This window comes from Aotus nancymaae, unplaced genomic scaffold, assembly GCF_030222135.1.
Source record: "Aotus nancymaae isolate 86718 unplaced genomic scaffold, 86718_ANA_hifiasm-v0.15.2.pri h1tg000009l, whole genome shotgun sequence".
NCBI classification, from domain to species: Eukaryota; Metazoa; Chordata; class Mammalia; order Primates; family Aotidae; genus Aotus; species Aotus nancymaae.
This window is the reverse complement of record NW_026988420.1, coordinates 6,394,463-6,416,795: the sequence shown is the minus strand read 5'-3', so window position 1 is coordinate 6,416,795 and position 22,333 is coordinate 6,394,463. Positions and strand designations below refer to the sequence as shown.

General features: G+C 37.4%; 1 protein-coding gene and 1 non-coding gene across 2 annotated transcripts in view; both read right to left on the bottom strand.

Annotated features, from left to right (window-relative positions):
• The window catches only part of MICU2 (mitochondrial calcium uptake 2), a 104,871-nt gene that overhangs the window by 38,633 nt on the left and 43,905 nt on the right, over window positions 1–22,333 (bottom strand). Inside the window, exons 3-4 of the mRNA XM_064373521.1 lie at window positions 7,427–7,458; window positions 7,263–7,338 (exon numbers count right to left, since the gene is read on the bottom strand). Coding sequence (XP_064229591.1) covers window positions 7,263–7,338; window positions 7,427–7,458 — 108 coding nt within the window. The remainder of the gene's footprint in view (window positions 1–7,262; window positions 7,339–7,426; window positions 7,459–22,333) is intronic.
• Window positions 17,761–17,863, bottom strand: LOC135273875 (U6 spliceosomal RNA). The gene has a single exon (XR_010341664.1). It is a non-coding gene; the product is annotated as a U6 spliceosomal RNA (small nuclear RNA).

Genomic DNA, 22,333 nt, shown 5'->3' with positions numbered 1-22,333 from the left:
TGGTATATTACTTTCTTATTTTCAGAATGTACTACCTTTTGCTAGTTATGATAAGAGTGTAAATTTTGGTAGTTCTTATATGTGGTAAAATGGAGTATTTCAAAGGGTCCCAAGTGTAACTAAGTTTTACATTGTTTTTCTTCAAACCACTATTAACAGCAATAGTAAAGTATACCTTTAAAAACTATATCTTCTGAATCTTTCTTATATTTACATTAGTGTTATCTTAAGTTGGAAACGTACAGTTCAATTCATGTATTTCAGAGAACTAAAACATAACTGCTGTCTTTCCTCAAGCTGTTTCCCTATTGCACTTATAAGCACTTTTTCCCTACACTATCAGATCACAATCAACATTACAGACAAGATATACAAAAGTCTCGGCCCTTCCACTGTATTGGGCTTCCTCACAATTTAATAACCAATTCTACTGTTCTCTATTTGTTTAGTCAAAAACAATTTATTAAGAGTATACCATGTGTTAGCCATCGTGCTTAGACCTCACAAGTTTACAGAGAAAAAGCCTTTTCCCTCAAGGAGTTTATATTCTAAGCAGTTAGCAGATGACACATAAACAAGCAATTATAATAAAATGTGGCAAGAGAGACTATATAAAGAATGATGAGCATGCAGAGGAAAGAACAATTCTCTTCCATTGAAGAAGTTAAAAACGATTCTCAGAAGAGGTGATGCTTGGGCTAATTCTCCAACGAGCAGAAGGCTGGGAGAAGGTGGTGAGTCAGAGAGTACAGGGAGAGAGAGAACAGCACAGGTAAAGGGAACAGCATGAACAAAAGCACAGAAGCGTGAGCAGGCATGGCACTCTGTGTAGAATGGCAAGAGGAGAGGGGAGAAGCTTGTGCAGGGCATAGGCCACAGGCCACAAGGGGCTTATATGCACCAAACTAAGGAAGTTGGATTTTACTTATTAAGTGACAAAGTTACTTGATCTGTTTCCTATTCTCTAGAGGTAGGGAGAAGAGAGGATGAATTTGATAAATACTTGCGAAGTAAAATTGGAAAGACATTGTGTTCAGTTGAACATGAAGGCTGGGATGGGCAAAGAGAGAGAGAGAAGGGGTTCTAAGCTATTTCTTGGGTTTGAGGGAGTTAGATGAAATCTGGTACTACCAAATGAGATCAAGAATACAGGAAGTGTTGGTTTAGGCGGTAGATGGTGAGTGCAGTTTGGCATATTTGAATCCAAGGTAACTAAGAGAGATCCAAAAGCAGGTGTCTGGCAGCTGGTCTGTATATACAGACGGCTGAGGCTCATGAGTGGAGGCACTGAAAGAGATTTGGGAGTCATCTCATAAATGCTAAAACCAAGGAAGCTGAAGAAGAGTAGTAACTGAAGGACAAAATTCTATGAAGTACCAATGTTTAACAGGCAGGAAGCAAAAGAGACGTAGATTTCCCTAGTAAGAGATCTGTTGTTGACACAATCTCAGGCACTGTGTCAGAAGTTTCATGTAAGCATCTCTATTTTACCGATGAAGTAGGCTTTAAAGCAGCTCATAAACCACAGGCTACACAGGAGCTGTGACGCTCTCTATATATTCAGCCTGTGAAGGCTTCTCACAATTAGGGACAGACACTCTTCTCCCAGCTAGAATGTAGTACGGTAGATGTGTTGGAGGGATGGAGAAGGGGAAGGATCAGGGTTGACACCCCAGTCAGAGTGGGATGAAAGTACAGAAAAGCTTAAGTATAGAAAAGTCTTAGTTAAGGGTGGCCAGCATTTGGGCGAATGGCGAGGTAGCAGATCTGATACCATGCCCTTTCATGACACTTCGAACTCTTCCTAGTTCTGTAACTCTCCAGTTCTGCCTCATCTTTTACCTGTCAATTGCTTGAATTTCTTGTCATCATTAAGCTGCATCTTACAGTCCTGAATTCCCTGCCAGTCCTTTATGAATGTAGGAAGGTAAGTTGATTTTCCTCCCACAGCCACTGCATGTACATTTTAAAAATTCATGTTTGACTTTGTAATGAATGTTAGTTATATACACAATCAATCCTTGCAGTCATTCACTGTTTCTAGTTAAAGGCTCCTTGCCTCACCTCTTCCCCTCTCATCATCCTCATTCCTCTATTTCTCGTATAAATATCCTCATGGACTTTGCCTAAGAAGGGAAAAACCTTCCTGTTTATTTTTCTAATAGTTCATCACTAAGGGCTTTCTCCCAATCATCCAGAAATACTGGGTCTCAATTCTCCTTTAAAAAAAACCATCCTGGAAATATATGATTAATGCTGTTGTTAATTCTGAGAACAGAAATAGTCTTCCCGCTATGTAAAGAACAGAGAGGCCAGGTGCGCTGGCTCATGCCTGTAATCCCAGCACTTTGGGAGGCCAAGGCGGGTAGCGTTCATATTTTCAATACACAGAAAGGCTAACTAGAACTGTAGTTGCAGTGAGCAGAGATCGAGCCACTGCACTCTAGCCTGGGTGTCAGAGTGAGACTCTGTCTCAAAAAAAAGAAAAAAGAAAAAAAAGTTGATGCATTATTTCTAAAATTTATGAAAGCATTACTACCAAATAGATTTAATTTTGTTGACAAAATAATACCTATCAATCCAGTTTAAATTTTTAAATATTTCCTTTTTTTCTTTTGAGATAAGGTCTCACTTTGTTGCCTAGGCTGGAGTATAGTGGTACAATCATGGCTCACTGAAGCCAACTTCTTAGGATTAAGTGATTCTCTCCCACCTTGGCCTCCCGAGTAGAGGATATTACAGGCATAAGCGACCATGTCCAGCTAATCTTTCAATTTTTTTGTGGAGGCAGGGTCTTTCTATGTTGCCCAGGTTGGCAGTGTTCATGCTTTTAATACATAGAAAGGCTAATTAAAACTGAATAGCAAAAATACTCAAGGGACTCATTGAAATAGTTGAGGATAATTTGTAATTAGCATGTAGTTAATTTTAGATGAACATTTATTATGTGTTAGAGAATGTTTTTAGGCAACATACCAGGCAACTGGGGATAAAAAAATAACCACACATATTTTTCCACTTTGACAATTTATGGTTTAAGGAAGATTAGAAATTAGAGAGTACAGTATAACAAAATACAAAACTGAGAAAGCGTAAGGCTCTATTTGTTTCAGAGAGGACTTCATAGAGTAGGGCAGCTGAGAAGTGTGAAGCTGTTTAGCAGGTAGCAGGAGTATGGTATTCCATATAAAGGCCACAGGCAGCGCTTAAGGCACTACCAGGAGTCTGCAACGTGAATGCAGCAATGAAGTGGTATAGGGTACTTCTTTGAAATACCCTACACAGGATTTTATAGGGTATTTGAGAAGCACAGTGTGCTTCTAAGGTCCTTGATATAGGTTTCTCTTGTAAGATCTACAGATTAATCTCTTACCTCTCAATTTTTTTTTAAAGATGATTTAAACTTTCTCTTTTCAGTTTTTATTTTATGCATTTTCCTTGAAAACAATTTTGAATAGAATTTCTAAAATCACATTATGTTTATGTAGAGTTTTACACAAAACCTGAATTAATCTACTCTGGTTCTCATAGTCTGCCTTAGGTCAAAATTATTATAGAACTCTTCCCAGCCTTCCTTACTTCAAGAAAAAAAATCCTCAAATAATTTTAAGTCAGTTCAGTGTATATTTCCAGACATTATCTGAGTTTTCAAAACTGGTAAATATCTTTCTTAAAAATCTCAAAATGCTTCCAGAAAAGTCCATATTATGTAAAGGTACCTCAAAGCCATAGCTCTGATCTAAATATTGGTACTTGAAATTTAAATATTATGCTTAAAATCTACTTTAAAATGCCAAATTAATAATTTCCTAAAGTAAAACCTTACAAAATCTTTATTACCTATGATTTTTAAAAATACCATTTACAAATTCATTAAGAAGAAACTAAAGTTCAGTTAATAATAAATCTTACAAAAAACATATAGCAATATTCCAATTATAAACTTAAAATGTACCAGACATATAATAAGAAAACTAAAACCAACTTGCCCAAGGTTACACAGCTACCTAACAGAGCTAGGAATCTAAACCAGGCTTAAAACCCATGTTCTTAATACTTTTTAAGGCTACATAACAGATACTATAAATGTTTAAAACATCTTATTTTATTAAATTCTTTTAACAATCCCATAAGGAAGGTATTACTATCTTATTTTGAATGTGATGAACGTGATGAAAGTGAGGATGAAAGAGATTAAGTAATTTCCTCAGGTCATAAAACTATGACCTGTTCACCAACCATATACTACATTCCAGTAAATTCCCACTCTAAAAAATTTAGGAGCTTGTTAACCTTAAAGTATATAGGGATGTTCTGGTGCTATGACTGGAAGGAATTGGTGAGGGGTGGGGTGGAGTGGGTGTAAAGATAAGTAGACAGTTTAGTATAAGGAACTAACACGTGTAGAACATAATGAAAGTCCATTAAATCATGAATATGCAGACATAGATCTTTATCAACAATAAACAATAATTGATTAATACCGCTTTTATGAAGTTATTATACCTTTGTCATATTTTCTTCCCCACAGAGTGTAATGTGATAAACTTACTCTCAATTTAAAACTAATGTTATATATTTTTTTGAGACAGGGTCTTGCTCTGTTGCCGAGGAGACCACAGCTCACTGCAATCGCAACTTCAACCTCCTGGGCTCAAGCGATCCTCTCACCTCAGCCTCCCATGTGGCTGGGACTACAGGTGTGTGTCACCATGCCCAGCTAATTTTTTTCTTTTACCTTGTCTATAGAGATGGAGACTTGCTACGTTGCCCAGACTGGTCTTGAACTCCTGGGCTCAAGCTATCCTCTTACTCTGACCTCCCAAAGTGCTGGGATTATAAGTGTGAGCTAAGGCACCCAGCCATAAAATTAATGTTGATTTGAGAATGCCGTAAATCTCTTGAGTAACTGTAAAAGCTCTGCTGCATTCAATGAAAGGTTATACACCACTGATTTAGAAATTACATTTATTTCTTAATTCTCCAATTCCTTCTTTAAACAATAGGAAAGAATAACTAATCACCAACCTCACGTGAACAGTTTTTCTACACTTCTAAAACAGAGTGGTCCATCTCTCCGATCCTTGATAACTTTCACTAAATTAACAATACCAACTATTTCTATTTTAGCTACCTATTTCTACGATCACTCCCTGAACCCTGAAATCACCTGCAAGTGCATCAGCTTAGAAACTAAATTCAGACACCTACTCTATGACCATAGTTTTCTCTGCACTTGGACATCCACTACAACTGTTTTCAACCTCACTGGCAGCTTTCTCTCTAGACTTTTTTGTTTTATTGAAGTTTATCATAAAATGGAATTTTTTTTTCCTTGTTGACTTTCCTACTTTCTTTTTTCATTTTTCTTCCTGTTTTACCTTCTTCTCTATTGTCTCTGTTACCCTGCTTAGATTCTAATGGCTCATTAGTTAAAACCTCTCTTACTCCTAACATTGTTAACTCCCTAGGCCATGACTTCCTCCATTCCTCTGCCTAGCAAATCCTAACTGTCCAACTATTCTATTCTATTCTTTCTGTTCTGTTCTATTCTATTCTATTCTATTCTACAACTACACTGATCATTGACTATATTCTTTCATAATCTATGTTATCTTCTAGTCCTTGAAGGATTCCCAGAAATCTTTGTTTCTCTCATCTGTTCTTTTTCCATATCCCAAAAGCTACTTCAAACCTCCTTTTTCCATAAAGTTCAGCTCTACTATCCTACTTTATAAATAAAATCAAGGCTACTCCAAAACACCTGTCTCATTTGCCTGCCACTAATTTGCAAGTATCTGCATAAAATGCTCATCTGTTTATCCTTTTCTTCTGATACAAAGGGAAAGATATCCTCCCTGTGGAATGCTGATCCTTCCACTCCAGTTCTGAAGACAATCCCTTCTCTCATATTTTCCAGGATTTTGTCCTATCCATACTTCCTTTGTATATTCCACCTTTCCTTCTCAACAAGAAGCATGCTCACTACCTAAAATACCAACATTCCCTTGGTCTTTTTTCTCTACCCTTAGCTACTACCCACTAACTCCTCTGTTCATGACCAGGTCTCTCAAGAGGTCTGCGCTTACTTTTCTCATATCCCCCCTCACTTCTCAGCATTCTGCAACTTGGCTTTAGATCTCATCATATCACTGACCTGTATGGTTGGCCCTCCACATCCATGAATTCAAGTAACCATGGATCAAAAATATTAAAAAAAAAAAAAAAAAAGAAAAAAGAAAAAAAAATAGGCCAAGTGTGGTGGCTCATGCTTGTAATACCATCACGTTCAAAGGTCAAGTCTGGAGGACTGCTTGAGTCCAGGAGTTTGAGGCCAGTCTGGACAAAATAGTGAGACTCTCGGCTATACAAAAATTAAAAAAAAATTAGCCAGATGTGGTGGTACACACCTGTAGCCCCAGCTATTCAAGAGGCTGCAGCAGGAGGACTGCTTGGGCCCTAGAGTTTGATGGTATAGTGAGCTATGATTGTGCCACTGCACTTCAACCCAGCAACAGAGCAAGACCCTATCTCAAAAAAAACCAAAAAACAAAAAACACACCATACAAATTAAAAAAAAAAGTTATAGAGTATTAACAACTATTTACATTGTATTAGGTATTGTAAGTAATCTAGAGATGATTTGAACTATATGGGAGGATATTTGTAGGTTATATGCAAATATGATGCCATTTTATATCAGGGTCTTGAGCATTCTTGCATTTTGGTATCCAAGGGAGGTCCTGGAACCAATATCCCATGGATAACAAGGCACCACTGTACTTGTTAAAATGTCAAACACTTCCAGCTGCTAAATATAATGGATACTTCTCAGTCCTTAGCTCACTCAACTCCCTAAATTTACTTGGTTTTCATATTTGATAAATTCCTTTTTCTTTAACACTTTCTCTGCTTGGCTTCTGTGATAACACTCTACTGGTGTTCCTCTACCTCTCTGATCACTCTGCCCCATCTACTCCCTTAAATAGTGGTGCTCTTCTGGATGCTCTTGGAGGCTTCTCATCTTTTATTTTAAATACTCTGCCTCATCCCCACTCCAGGGCTTTAATTAACATTGATGTTTTAATAATTTATCTGTAATTGCTCAGAGACTTTGAAAAAGTTACCTCCTACTTACTATGTTATTATGTTTTATAAACACCTGTTAAATAACATGGTGGAGATCTCATACCTTAATTGCTTAATAATACTTCAGTTAAATAAAACACATAACTAGAAATTTAGCAACAAATCAAAATTACCTTTATCGCCAAGGTCTCTGAAAAAAGTTGATCCACAACCAGCTCTTTGGATCCCTGACAGTGTATCCTCGATGTCCTTTGAATACACATATTAAAAATTTAACTAAAAGTTCATTTTCCATCTTACCAAAAACAAACCCCACCTCCTCCTACATGTTGCTTACCTTTTTTGTCAGTTTCTTGACCAAAGTTTTACCTACAACAAAGAACAAACATTATTTAGTATCCATATTCTTTGGTAAAACTCAAGTTGCAGAAAGAAAATTATTTAAAAGACAAAACAATCAAATATTTATTTTAAAAGACTTGTAATTTTAGTTAACACCTTAAACGATAATTATGAGTCAGAGAATTCTAAGACTAAACACAAAGACACTATTTTTGCAAGATCCATTTTCAATTTCACTCATCCTATTTCATACATATGAAATCATATATAACCATCTATGACTTATCTTAGTTGTCTGAACCATATGATTATTAAAACCACTCTCTTTTTCAGTTTCATTGATTTAGAAAAAAACACTCATGATTTAGAAAGCTTCCTTTTTTTGTAAATGTGGAAAGTCCTCTTAGGCTTATAACTCTCCAGTCCAATGTAAAAGTCTAGCCAACATAACCATCCATTCTAAAATAGTCACTTTAAATAACTTCCTATTGGACAACAGAGATTTAAAATGCTTTCAGGTTTTCAAGCCACCTTCTTTACTGTCTATATAACTTTCCTCATATCCACTATAATTCTAAAGCCATGATACTGTTTCTTTTTTTTTAGGAGTTATTCTGATGATAGCCTCAAATCATTTTAAACATCTAGAACAAAACTGAAAAATGTTTTATTTTTGTCTCTTATATAAGTATATACAGCACTAACTTTGCTTACTGCTCTCAAAATTATCTTGTCTATGAAGTTCCTTCAGTACAATTACACAGTCTGTGAATATTCAGGTGGCACATTAAAAAAGAAAATGAATGCTTTTAGATGTGCCTTTTCTGCAGTTTGGGTTGCTCAATTTGGAAGATAAATCTACAAGGGCAAATTCCATTATTTGGTGTTAGTAAACTGTCAAGATGTTATTTTTACATTATTAATCAAAACATTTAGTTGTGAATATGACTACCTACTTTTTAGAAACATCTATGACTATGTTTGTAAGCTTAGGTATTGTTATTTTCGGATAATTTTTATTCACTGGAGAAACTATTAGGTGACAGCCAAAGCCAAAGAGCCCCAGATTCTACTGTTAGGTGGTGGTATAGTACCAAATAATCAAATAGATAAAAATTACCATTTAATGTAAAAACAGAAGTGAGTGAATGTGTATATAATATAGTAATATAATGCTGATAATGAACTCCAGAAAACTGTGTAATACATGTATTTACTTATCTTTACATAGTCAATTAATTTAAAAAAGAAACTGATCATTATTTCTACGCCTTTCCTAGAGTTATGCCACAAATACTCATTCATGTGTCCTTTTATTTTTAGACAATTAAAATTAGTCTTATCTATTTTTAAAAAGGAGATTACGCTTTACATCCAACTTAGAAAGTATTCTAGAAAGCAATGATTGACATTTTGAAGGCAGAAGAGGAACAAGAATTTGAGGTAGCAAAATGAATGGTGTCTAAGAGTTTCTAAAAAATCAGATTATTTCTAAGGAGTTTTATCTGTTTGAAGGCTAGATTCCTTTTTGGTCTTTCAGAAATCTGTAAAAAAAAAAAAAAAAAAAAAAAAAAATCCTTCTACCTGAAACTGAGTGAGTAAAGAAGGTAATGTTTGCTTCCCTGCAGCTAGAAGTCTGGCTGCCAAACAGCTAAGCCAATAAAATTCAATACTATGTGAATGAAATACCACAATAAAGTCATGAACTAATTGAATAATATAATGCCAGAATTACAGGTAAAAAATAAATTATAAAATATATGGAGGCAGATTTCATACTAGTCTTACTTTTATGTAGGTCAGCGCTAAACATTTAGATATCTGTTGACTGAATAACTGAATAAACAAGTCAGAAAAAATTTCACAATGTCTTCTTATCCAGGTCCCTGTCTTTTGGATAATTATATCAATTTACATGTAAAACAAATTGGCAACAGGAATTAGGTAACAATATGGGCATTGAAGGATTTATTTTCATATCTCATATAGAGTTTTCAAAAACAGATGTTAGACTCTTTGAATTCCATGATAGTAGTAAAAAGGAAAAAGAACCTGTGACCTACTTTCAACACTTAACAAAACTGAATAATTATGCATGGTACATTTATAGAGGCAGTTTTGCTGCTTTTGATTATTTCATGTAGATTACAAGTTCTATTTGATATGTATATAAAAATTTGATCATCAAAAGTGGGAAAACCACATACTTAATGCAGTTTAAGTTGTAAAAACCCCTTTTAAAATTCTTTTTAAAAATTCAAATGGAATAAATGATTAGAAAATAAGAAATTAACTTTTTGGCTAAAAGTTTAGAAGCTATTCTTTTATATAAGACTCACTTTTAGATTAAAAAAAAAAGACAAGGAAGAGATACTAGGAGTGAATACCTATTCTCTCCTGCTTCCTCTTTCTCTTCAGTTAATGTACTTTTCCCTGAGTACTATGAGAGGGTGTGGTGTTTCAAATCCAGAACACTGTGGTAGGGTTTGTTTAGGTAGATGGTTGTCTCACCCAGGCTACTTACTCTATACTACTTGTTCACAGGCTGTATCAGGAAAAAAACAAGAGCAGCAAAATAAGAGGTCCATGGTCTGACCTGCACACCAGGGGCCATGACCTTATTTCTCCTGACAGCAGTAACAAGGCAAGGCCACATTAAATATACCTAAGTATTTCTGGACAGTATTTTTCTGTTTAAAAATAAAACCCATCTGGCAAATGATCTAATTTTTCCTTCTGTTTTTGCTTGAGTTTGTTTTTTTCAATGTGGGGTATAGGGGTTGACTCCTGTTGCTCTTTCTTTGGCTATTTCCACATTCACACAAATAAAAAATTTAGTCTCATTATTTTCACAGCTATTTTATATGTACTGACACACTTATATATGAAAATAACAGAATAGGGGAAAATAACAGAATGGGGCAAAAAAACAGGAAAAAAGATCTAGAATTGAGGTTGTAATGTTTGATTGTATGAATATGAAAACAAGAAAAACACATTGGGGTTTTTTGTTTTTGCAGGAGAAGGCATAGATCTCGAAGCACTAGGACAGAATTTTGGCTCAGGAAGTATAATGGTTTTAAAGGATTCCAACGACACTAGAGAGTCCGCCATGTGGTTTTCACTATTTACAGAGCATTTATGAAGTAAAATCCAGATACAGCATATCTTGTTATAGGTAAGCAGACCTTTTAATACTTAAAATAGTGAAGTTGCATCTATACACATTAAGCGTTCTTACAGGTCAAATAAATCTGCCTCTAGCTAAAATAAAATTATTTGATAATCATAATTACAAAAACAATACCAGCATTACATAACCTAATTTCATATTGTAGAGGTTAGGCATCTTCTGATACATAAAAATTAAGACAATAGACACATTTCCTTCTTTTCATAACTTCTTCATAAATGTATGGGACAACTTGGCATTGATATTAGAATCAGCATAAGACAGGGATAATTACTCTAATACATGCTTTTATTCAGTCACAGCTATTATGGAAACCAAGGCAGAGATGATGCATTAGCAAAACTAACCTTCCTCATATCATTAATAAAAGTGTTAACAGCCACAGCTAACATCATACTAAAAGCTCTCAGCTTTTCTTCGAAGAACTGGAATGAGACAAGGATGCTCACTCTCACCCCTCTTATTCAACATAGAACTGGAAGTCCTAGCCAGAGCAATTAGGCAAGAGAAAGAAAAATAAAGGGCATCCAAATCGGAAAGGAAGAAGTCAAACTGTTCCTATTTGCAGACAACATGATCTTATATATAGAAAAACCTAAAGACTCTACCAAAAACTCTTAGAATAAACAAATTCAGTAAAGTTGCAGATATAAAATCAACATAGAAAAATCAGTAGCATTTTCTATATGCAACCAATGAACTAAGAAATCAAGAAGGCAATCCCATTTGCAATGGGTACAAACACACACACACACACACACACACACACACACACACAAAACAACAACTGGGAATAAATTTAACCGAGGAGGTGAAAAACCTTCACAAAAATAACAACAAAACACTGATGAAAGAAACTGAGACAGTAACTTCTGATGGGCAGTAACTCCAGACAAACAGAAAAACATCTCCTGCTCATGGATCAGAATTAATGTTGTTAAAAAGACCACACTATTCACAGCAATCTACAGATCCAATGTAATCCCTATCAAAATAACAATGACACTCCTCACAGAAGTAGAAAAAAAATCCTCACAAAACTAAAAACAGAATTACCATATGATCCAGCAACCCCACCACAGGCCATTCATCCAAAGGAAAAAAAAAATCAATACATCAAAGAGGCATCTGCATCTCCCCACCATGTTTACTGCAGCACTATTTGAAACAGCCAAGACATGGAATCAATCTAAGTGTCCAATGACAGATGAAGAACAGATAATGAAAATGTGGTATATGCACACAATGGAATATTATTCAGCCATTAAAAAAATAAAATCCTGTCAGTAACCGCAACATGGATAGAACTGAAGGACATTATGCTAAGTGAAATTAGTCAAGAACCAAAAGTTAAACACCCAATATTCTCATTGATATGTGGGAGCTAAAAAAAAGTTGATTTTGGCTGGGTGCGGTGGCTCACACCGGTAATCCCAGTGCTTTGGGAGGCCGAGGCAGGCAATCACCTGAGGTCAGGAGTTCAAGACCAGCTGACCAACATGGTGAAACTCCGTCTCTAATAAAAATACAAATATTAGCTGGGTGTGGTGGTGCATGCCTGTAATCCCAGCTACTCAGAAGGCTGAGGCAGGAGAATCGCTTGAACCCAGGAGGCGGAGGTTGCAGTGAGCCGAGACCGCGTCATTGTACTCCATCAAGAGGGAAACTCCATCTCAAAAAAAAAAGTTGATCTCAAAGAAGTAAAAAGTAGAACAGAGTATTCTAGAGGCTGGGAAGGGTGGGAGGAAGAGAGGGATAGGAAGAGATCTGTTAAAGGATACAAAATTACAGCAAGACTGGAGGGCAAAGTTCTAGTGTTCTATATGCTACTATAGGATGACTACAGTGAGCAATAATACATTACATAGTTTCAAAGATCTAGGAGGAGGAAACTGAAAGTTCTCAACACAAAGAAATGATAAATGTTTGAGACACATATACTAATTACCCTGATATGATCACTACACCTTACATGTACTACAACGTCAGTACGTACCCCATAAGTATGTACAATTATTACGTGTCAATTAAAAAAATAAAAATCAACAAATAAAACATTTTAAGTGGTAACTGAAGGAAAAAAGAGAACAAATTCAGTGTGCTATTTTTCTTCAACAAAATATACGACTTGTTTATGTTTGCTGGAATATTTAAATAGTGAGTGTAAAGACATTCTCTGGCTGTATTTTTTTTAAAGGGAGACAAACGGTTATTCCCTAAAATGCCTAATGCCTAAAACTGGCCTCCTTGCCAATTTCCAAAGTATGGTTTTCAAATACATTTAAGTTGTTTTGGAAAGGATAAAAAGACTTTTTTTTTTTTTTTTTTGCCACCTCAAGCATTATGAAATAGTAAGAACATATTTAATTAAAAATGATCTAAAGGGAAAATGCAGCAGCTAAGAGATTTTATAATATGGGGGTGGGAGAAGTAAGGGAAAGCTCCAAATACGAGCTGCTTAAGCTCTTATGTATTAGTATGAATTAGCTCAGAAAACTGAGGTTAAAAGCATTATGCACGTGTTGTGTTAAGTTCTGAAATGGGAATGTGTTGGAATGTTCTAGGACCAGATGGCAAGTCCTGCCAGTCTCTTCTATTGTGATGAGAAGGCAGGAGAAGCTTAATGCCAAGGCGAGTAGTTTTGGCAGAGGAGGCTGAGGTGGTTCCTATCTAATGATTTCTATTTCATCTGGAGCTAGGTGGTCGGGTAATTTGCTAGAGTAGGGGAAGGTGTTAACAATAGCTGGAGGCCTGCAGAAACTCAGCATGATACATCTGAGATTGCTAGTATAAAAAAATACAACTGATTTTTATACAGGTGCTGCTCTATCCTGTGACCCTGATAAACTTCCTTATTAGTTCTAATAGCTTTAATATTGATAGATTCTTTGGCATGTTCTACATAGGTAATCATGCTGTGTATAAACAAAGACAGCTTTATTTCTCCCTTTTATATGTGTAGGTCTCATTTCTTTGTCTTCCCTTTTTGCATTGGCTAGATCTTCCAGTACAATGTTGAAGACAAGTAGTGAAAATGGACAGCCTTGCCTAGTTCCTGATCTTAGGGACAAAGCATTCTATCTTTCGTCATTAAGAATATTAGCAACTGGCTTTATGTACTTACTGCCTTTTATTACCTGGTCTCAGAAGTCTCATAATGTCTCTACCACACATGCTCTATGAGTTGAGGCAGCCACAAAGGTTCAAGGGGAGGGACATAGGCTCCACTTTTGATGGGGAGTGATAAGGTTCTGGAAGAGCATGTGGGACCAGAAATAGTGTTTTCATTTTTGAAAATACAAATGCTACAGCATCTTAATAAGTTATCTCCTCATATGCCATATTCTTCCTTTTTCTGCTTTACCTAGGGAAATTCTATCCATTCTTCTCATATCCTCTGTGAAATCTCTGACTATTCCAGCCCTCATTGATCTCTCTGCTGAAATGTTGTCAGACTTTAGTCTATTACTGAAGCTCTTACACTACATTATGAATTCTATTAATGTAATAATAGTATGTGTTATTCACCACTATATCCCCAAGGCCTAACACAGTGCCTGTTACATAAGGTAAATCAAATACAAATTTAAAGAAATGTATAGATTTTAACTTATTTCATTACATAATAGTTTGTACTGATTGATGTATTTACAAATCTATCTGACTAACATCTGTACCAGGCACTGTGCTAGGTTGTGAATATGATGTCAAGTAAGACAGACCTTGAGACTGTTAACAGAGGAACTGTGGATGGGGTAGGTACGGGTGTCTTAGTGTACCTGGGGTGGGGATGTGGGCAGAGCATCTGCTGTGCATGTAGAGTTGTTCACCTGAGATGCCTCTGGTACTACTTAGAGATGTTCAAGAGACAAGGAATACATGGGTCTCGTGGTCAGGTGAGAAGTCTGATCTGGAGATACGGGTGTGAAAATCAGTGTTAAGGAAACAGGTCAATCACTGATATGGATAAGATCATCAAGAAAGAAGAGTCAAAGATATATGAAAAAGTATATTCACTATAGCATTACTCATAAGATTGGAAAAAATATAGGCAAATGTCCTACAACTAGGGAACCAATTAAATAAATTATGGCATATTAATTAAACAGTGTTGTGCAGTCACAAAACCAACATTTTAGAAAAAATATTTATTGGAGGCGGGGCATGGTGGCTCATGCCTGTAATCCCAACACTTTGGGAGGCCAAGGTGGGTAGATCACCTGAGGTCAGGAGTTCAAGACCAGCCTAACCAACATGGAGAAACCCTGTCTCTACTAAAAATATAAAATTAGCCTGGTGTGGTTGCACATGCCTGTAATCCCAGCTACTTAGGAGGCTGAGGCAAGAGAATCACTTGAATCCAGGAGGTGGAGGTTGCAGTGAGCAGAGATCATGCCACTGTACTCCAGCCTGGGCAACAAGAGGAAAACTGTCTCGAAAAAAAAAAAAAATTATTAACAAGGAAAATAACTCACAATCCATTACATAGAAAAAGTTAGGGTATAAAAACAGCATATAAAGCTAAAGGATGGTCTCAAATTTGTAAAAATAAGTGTGTTAATGTTGGTTATTTCTGAATGGTGGTGACAATCTGGTTGACTTTATTTTCTGCTTTATACTTTGTAATGTTTCAGTTTCTAACATGAACACAGGTTTTATTATAGAAACGTCTTGTTTCTTAATCTAAAATATGTAGCTGCTAATGTTTACCTGATGAATATGGCTAAGACCTTAATATAGATTTTGTGGATAGGTGACTTTAATCTTTTAAACTTTTAGACTTTTAATTAAAAATATTAGTTTTAACCTATAACAGCTACAGGTATTCTCACATTCTCTAATTTAATCACGCCAACAGTTGACACCTGGCATCCCAAGATACGTTCACATATGTTATAAATATTTCTCAAACTTGTTCGATCAAAACAATCACCTGGAGGGTACTTGCTAAGCATACAGGAATCCAAGAAAGATAGGTAGATAGATGGTGGGAGGGTATACATGGATTCTACTGCTGTATCTCAGACCTTATGAATCAAAATTTCCCAAGGTGGGGGAGGGGGAAGACAAGTTTGAGAGTTTTTAAACAAAGGCCTCTGGCAAATTTACTATCAGGCAAGTATTTGAAATTCTATTATCACATTAGATAACTGATACTCAATTTTACAGAGCAGGAAACAATCTGAGAGAGATTAGGAGATGAGCCCCAAATCAGATTAAGCTACGGCAAAAACAAGAACTACATAGTTTAACTGCAATTAGTTTTTAAATTTAAGATTCATTTGTGGAATTTCAAAGTCCAAGATAAATCTGCAAAGATATGGGGTCACACGAGCAACTCTGACACATGCACCATAATAAATTCTACGGTCACCCTAATTATAATTCTTTCAGAGTAATCAACTGGTTAATCCGAATTTGGCTGTCTGGGTTGACTATTCATTTATTTATTACTTACTTATTTATTTGCAACAAAATCTCTTATGCTGTAAATTTAAATAAGGGCATACCGTATACTGGTATAAGGAGCAGTCAACACCAGTATAGGGCAAAATTCCTGTGGCCTCTTTGCACTTCAGCACTTGTGCAGCTGAACATGGTGGAGAAAAATAACCACAATTATGCTGAACGGACTTACTTTAACTTTATAATAATAACCTCAAGTGGGACTTTAATAAGTGGTATCTGTTTTGCGACCCATTTTTGCTTACACTCAGCTAGTTATTAAGAATTTAACAGAGGTTTAAGCTGTGACCTCAGGTTCCTGGATGTGTGAAAAGAACCTTCAAGGAATTTAAGCTAAAATCACAGTCTAACAGGTGGTAGAATAGATGTTTTCAAAAGGCAGAGATGGTACTGTTTTCGTTTCCGTTAAATATTATTACCAACAATGATTGTAAGGTCTAGCTGCACACACGGGAGCTACAAATATCTGCTTGTTTTAACTTAGAAAAGACCTAAGGCAAAATCCACTCTATCATCTCAGCCCAAACACTTTTGGTTACATAAATGTATTAACTTTTGGTTTCCAGTTTCAACTTAATGCTGAGTTACACTTAAAAATTCTTCCTGCCAGGGATGGTGTTTTACACCTATAATCCAGTGCTTTGAGAGGCCAAGACAGAAGGATCACTTGAAGCCAGGAGTTCAAGAGCAGCCTGGGCAACCAAGCAAAACCTCTGTCTCTACAAAAAATTAAAAAATTAGCTGAGCGCAGTGGCATGTGCCTGTGGTCCTAGTTACCTGGGAGACTGAGATGGGGGAACTGCTTGAACCTAGGAGGCTGAGGCTGCAGGGAGCTCTGATAGCACCACTGTACTCCAGTCTGGGCCATGGAGCAGACCCTATCTCCTAAACAAAACAAAGCAAAATAAACAAAAACTTTTGCAGGGGTCTACCAATTATAGGAATAACACTCATTATAAAATCTTTAAAAGTTAGATATAGAAAATAATTTTAAAAAAACCTAAAATCACCCATGGTTGAAGAATTCAGTTATAATAACTGCCAATACTTTTGCATTTTCCTTAACAAGAAAGACAGTTAAGTTTCAGAGCCTCCTATGTGCCAGGTACTCTGCTCTTTATTTCTATTATTGGATCTTTACAACAATGCTTTGAGGTAGGTACTATTAGCACTCCCATTTTACTGATGAGGAAACCTAGGCTGAAAGAGCTTATATAACTTTGCCCACAGATGCAATACTACTAAGTGGTAGAGTGAATATTCAAACTCACTTTCTGTCCTTTTCTAGGACCTGTACTCTCAACTATACGGTAATGCCCATTCTTCTTTTGTCCTTCACTTACGTGTGTGGACTACAACTATCCTTTGATCTCACTGGGCCCTACAATCTATTTGAGTCCAAGACCTTTCCACTATTTCTCACCTGCTCATGTCCTTACATGCCACCTGGCTCAGCTTCCATGGTCAACCATCAGACCGGTTCCCTTGTATACACATCAACTTCCTTGCCTCTTTTTCATTTTGTTATATGCTCTTGGCTAATCCCAACGCTGGCTAGATCCAATTCTCTGCCTATTCCATAGCAGCACTTTTGCAGCTGAAAACAGTGGAGAAAAAGAACCACAATCATGCTAGAAAGACTTATTTTACTTATTTTTTTATACTTTAAAAAATATACGGAATGCTTCATGAATGTACGTGTCATCCTTGTGCAGGGGCCATGCTAATCTTCTCTGTATTTTTCCAATTTTAGTACATGTGCTGCTGAAGCAAGAACATAAATAGACTTAGTTTAACTTCATAATTAATAACTTCAAGTAGGACTTTAATAAGGCTACTGGCTACCATATTGTATTTCACAATCCATCAACTTTCTTACTATTTTATAAGGCTATTTCTGTAAACCTCCAATACTTTCCCTTTCTTTACTCTCAGCTGATGACCTGGCTTCCTAATTCACTGAGAAAGAAAGAAAGAAAGATGATAAACAACTTGACCAGTTCCCATCAGATGCCCTGTGGTGTGTGTGCCTTTTCTCCCGCTATTATGAAGGAACTCTGTGCTCCCACCTAATCCAAGCTTCCACTGTGCTCTCATACTCTTTCCCCTCGTCTTCACAAGGACTTTGTTTTAGAAATTCTTCCTTCTTCCTGCACTGCCAAGTTCTCCCGTCTCATCTACCAACACGTGTTAAAAAATCCTCTTGATTGCATTTCCACCTCCGTCTGTTGCTTCATCTCCTTCTCTTTATGGCAAGCCACTCTGGGGTCTATTTTTTGTTTTTCCCATTTTTTCCTAAACCCACTCTAGTCGGGCTTTTGTGTTTATACCAATGCACTAAAACTGTTCTTATAAAGGTCACCAACAACCCTCATATTGCCAAATCCAATGGTCAATTCTTAGTCCTCGTCTGATTTGATTTCTCAACAGCATTTTTCATAGTTGATTACTCCTCCTTCCTTGAAATGCTTTCCTTAAATTTTCTCATAAAGTAAATTTTGACATCTCATAAAGTATTTTAGCTTGAAATAGCACTTACATATTGAAGATTCTTAAATTTACATCTCTAATGTGGAGTTTTCAGGATAGTGAAGACATGAGACTATTTGGAAGTTTTAAAGAATGAGATAGTGGATTTTTCCCCAAGATGGCCGCTTAGGAGGAACTCGGGAATGCAGCTCCGAGAGAAAGCACAGAGGGTGAGTGGACGCCGTATTTCCAGACTGATTTTTACTGCCCACAGACCAGGAGATTCACACGCAGAGAAGCCACACGGGTCGCCAGCGCCGCTGGCGCCGCTGGCTTGAACGGCGCAGCCGCTGGGCCGGCACCCTGAGGCAACGGCTCTCTGTATAAAGTGAGAGAGTCTGAGTCCCCTATAAGCCAGCAAGGGGAGCTGAAACGGGGAGCCAGGCCAGCGCCACGAATCTCAGAGCCGCGGCTTTAGCCAACGCAGCGGCCCCGGAGGCAGATCAGATGAGACGGTGTCCCCTCTTACCCAGCAAGAAGACCTGAAACACAACTGAAACCGGGACGGTCCAGCTCTGTGGAGGAGGGGCGTTCTCCATAGGCACCCTGCTGTTCTGTACCAAGGCAATCCGCCACTACAGAGACTCCGTCACTACAGGGGCGGGCCAACATAGCGGAAGCAGTTCTAACTACACCCAGAAGTTCACACGGAAGCTGGGTGGAGCCCACAGCAGCTTAGCGAAGCCTCTGCAACCTGAGTGTGACTAGGCTGCCACCTTGTGGGCAGGGAAAACAGCAACCGCACAGGGGAACATCATAAAACAGTAACTCCCTGGGACAGAACACCTCGGGGGAAGAGCAGGGGGTTTATGAGTTCTGCCACAGCAGACTTAAAATTACCAAAATCAGAAAGACAACAACTACAAAGTCAGCAGGTGGAAAAATCCACAAAGATGGGAAGAAACCAGCGCAAAAAGGATGAAAACACCCAAAACCAGAACACTTCTCCTCCTACAAGGGATCACAACTCCCCACCAGCAAGGGAACAAGACTGGACGGAGAATGAGTGTGATGAAATGACAGAATCAGCTTTCAGAAAGTGGATAATAAGAAACTTCCGTGAGCTAAAAGAACATGTTCTAACCCAATGCAAAGAAACTAAGAACCTTGAAAAAAGACTTGACGAAATGCTAACAAGAATGGACAACTTAGAGAGGAATATGAGCGAATTGATGGAGCTGAAAAACACAACACGAGAACTTCGTGAAGCATGCACAAGTTTCAACAGCCGAATTGACCAAGCAGAAGAAAGGATATCAGAGGTCGAAGATCAACTCAATGAAATAAAACGAGAAGGCAAGATTAGAGAAAACAGGGTAAAAAGGAATGAACAAAGTCAACAAGAAATATGGGACTATGTGAAAAGACCTAATCTACGTTTGATAGGTGTACCTGAATGTGACGAAGAGAATGCATCCAAGCTGGAAAATACTCTTCAGGATATTATCCAGGAAAACTTCCCCAACCTAACAAGGCAGGCCGAGATTCAAGTCCAGGAAATACAGAGAACACCACAAAGATACTCCTCTAGAAGAGCAACCCCAAGACACATAATCATCAGATTCACCAGGGTTGAAATGAAGGAGAAAATACTAAGGGCAGCCAGAGAGAAAGGTCGGGTTACCCACAAAGGGAAGCCCATCAGACTCACTGCAGATCTCTCAGCAGAAACCCTACAGGCCAGAAGAGAGTGGGGGCCGATATTCAACATCCTTAAGGAAAAGAACTTTCAACCCAGAATTTCGTATCCAGCCAAACTAAGCTTCATAAGTGAAGGAAAAATAAAATCCTTTGTGAACAAGCAAGAACTCAGAGAGTTCATCACCACCAGACCAGCTCTACAAGAGCTCCTGAAGGAGGCACTACACATAGAAAAGAACAACCAGTACCAGCCACTCCAAAAACACACGAAAAGGTAAAGAGCATCAACACAATGAAGAATCTGCATCAACCAAAGGGCAAAACAGCCACCTAGCACCAAAATGACAGGATTGAATTCACACATAACAATATTAACCCTAAATGTAAATGGACTAAATGCCCCAATCAAAAGACACAGACTGGCAAATTGGATAAAAAGCCAAAACCCATCAGTGTGCTGTATCCAGGAAACCCATCTCGCATGCAAGGATACACAAAGGCTCAAAATAAAGGGATGGAGGAAGATTTACCAAGCAAATGGAGAGCAAAAAAAAGCAGGAGTTGCAATTCTCATCTCTGATAAAATAGACTTTAAAGCAACAAAGATCAAAAGAGACAAAGAAGGACATTACATAATGGTAAAAGGATCAATGCAGCAAGAAGAGCTAACGATCCTAAATATATATGCACCTAATACAGGAGCACCCAGATACATAAGGCAAGTTCTTAAAGACTTACAAAGAGACTTAGACTCCCACACAATAATAGTGGGAGACTTCAACACACCACTGTCAATATTAGACAGATCAACGAGACAGAAAATTAACAAGGATATCCAGGACTTGAACTCAGACCTGGAACAAGCAAACCTAATAGACATTTACAGAACTCTCCACCCCAAATCCACAGAATATACATTCTTCTCAGCACCACATCACACCTACTCTAAAATTGACCACATAATTGGAAGTAAATCACTCCTCAGCAAATGCAAAAGAACGGAAACCATAACAAACAGTCTCTCAGACCACAGTGCAATCAAGTTAGAACTCAGAATTCAGAAACCAACCCAGAACCGCACAGCCTCATGGAAAATGAACAACTTTCTCCTGAATGTTGACTGGATAAACAATGAAATGAAGGCAGAAATAAAGACGTTCTTCGAAACCAACGAGAATGAAGACACCACATACCAGAATCTCTGGGACACATTTAAAGCAGTCTCTAGAGGAAAATATATAGCAATAAGTGCCCACATGAGAAGAAAGGAGAGATCTAAAATTGACACCCTATCGTCAAAATTGAAAGAGCTAGAGGAGCAAGATCAAAAAAACTCAAAACCTAGCAGAAGACAAGAAATAACTAAGATCAAAGCAGAATTGAAGGAGATAGAGACACGAAAAACCCTTCAAAAAATCAATAAATCCAGGAGCTGGTTTTTTGAAAAGATCAACAAAATAGACAGACCACTAGCCAGACTAATAAAAAAGAAAAGAGAGAATAACCAAATAGATGCAATAAAAAATGACAAAGGGGATATCACCACAGATTCCACAGAAATTCAAACCATCATCAGAGATTATTACAAACAACTCTATGCACATAAATTAGAAAACCTGGAGGAAATGGATAAATTCCTGGACAGCTGCCTCCTGCCAAGCCTAAACCAGGAAGAAGTCGAAACCCTGAATAGACCAATAACAAGGTCTGAAGTCGAGGCAGCAATTAAGAGCCTACCACCCAAAAAAAGCCCAGGCCCAGATGGGTTCACAGCCGAATTCTACCAGACATACAAAGAGGAACTGATACCATTCCTACTGAAACTATTCCAAATAATCCAAAAAGAGGGAATCCTTCCCAAATCATTTTATGAGACCAACATCATCCTAATACCAAAACCTGGCAGAGACTCAACAAGAAAAGAAAACTACAGGCCAATATCCATGATGAACATAGATGCAAAAATCTTCAATAAAATACTGGCAAGCCGATTACAACAGCACATCAAAAAGCTTATCCACCATGATCAAGTAGGATTCATCCCGGGGATGCAAGGCTGGTTCAATATACGCA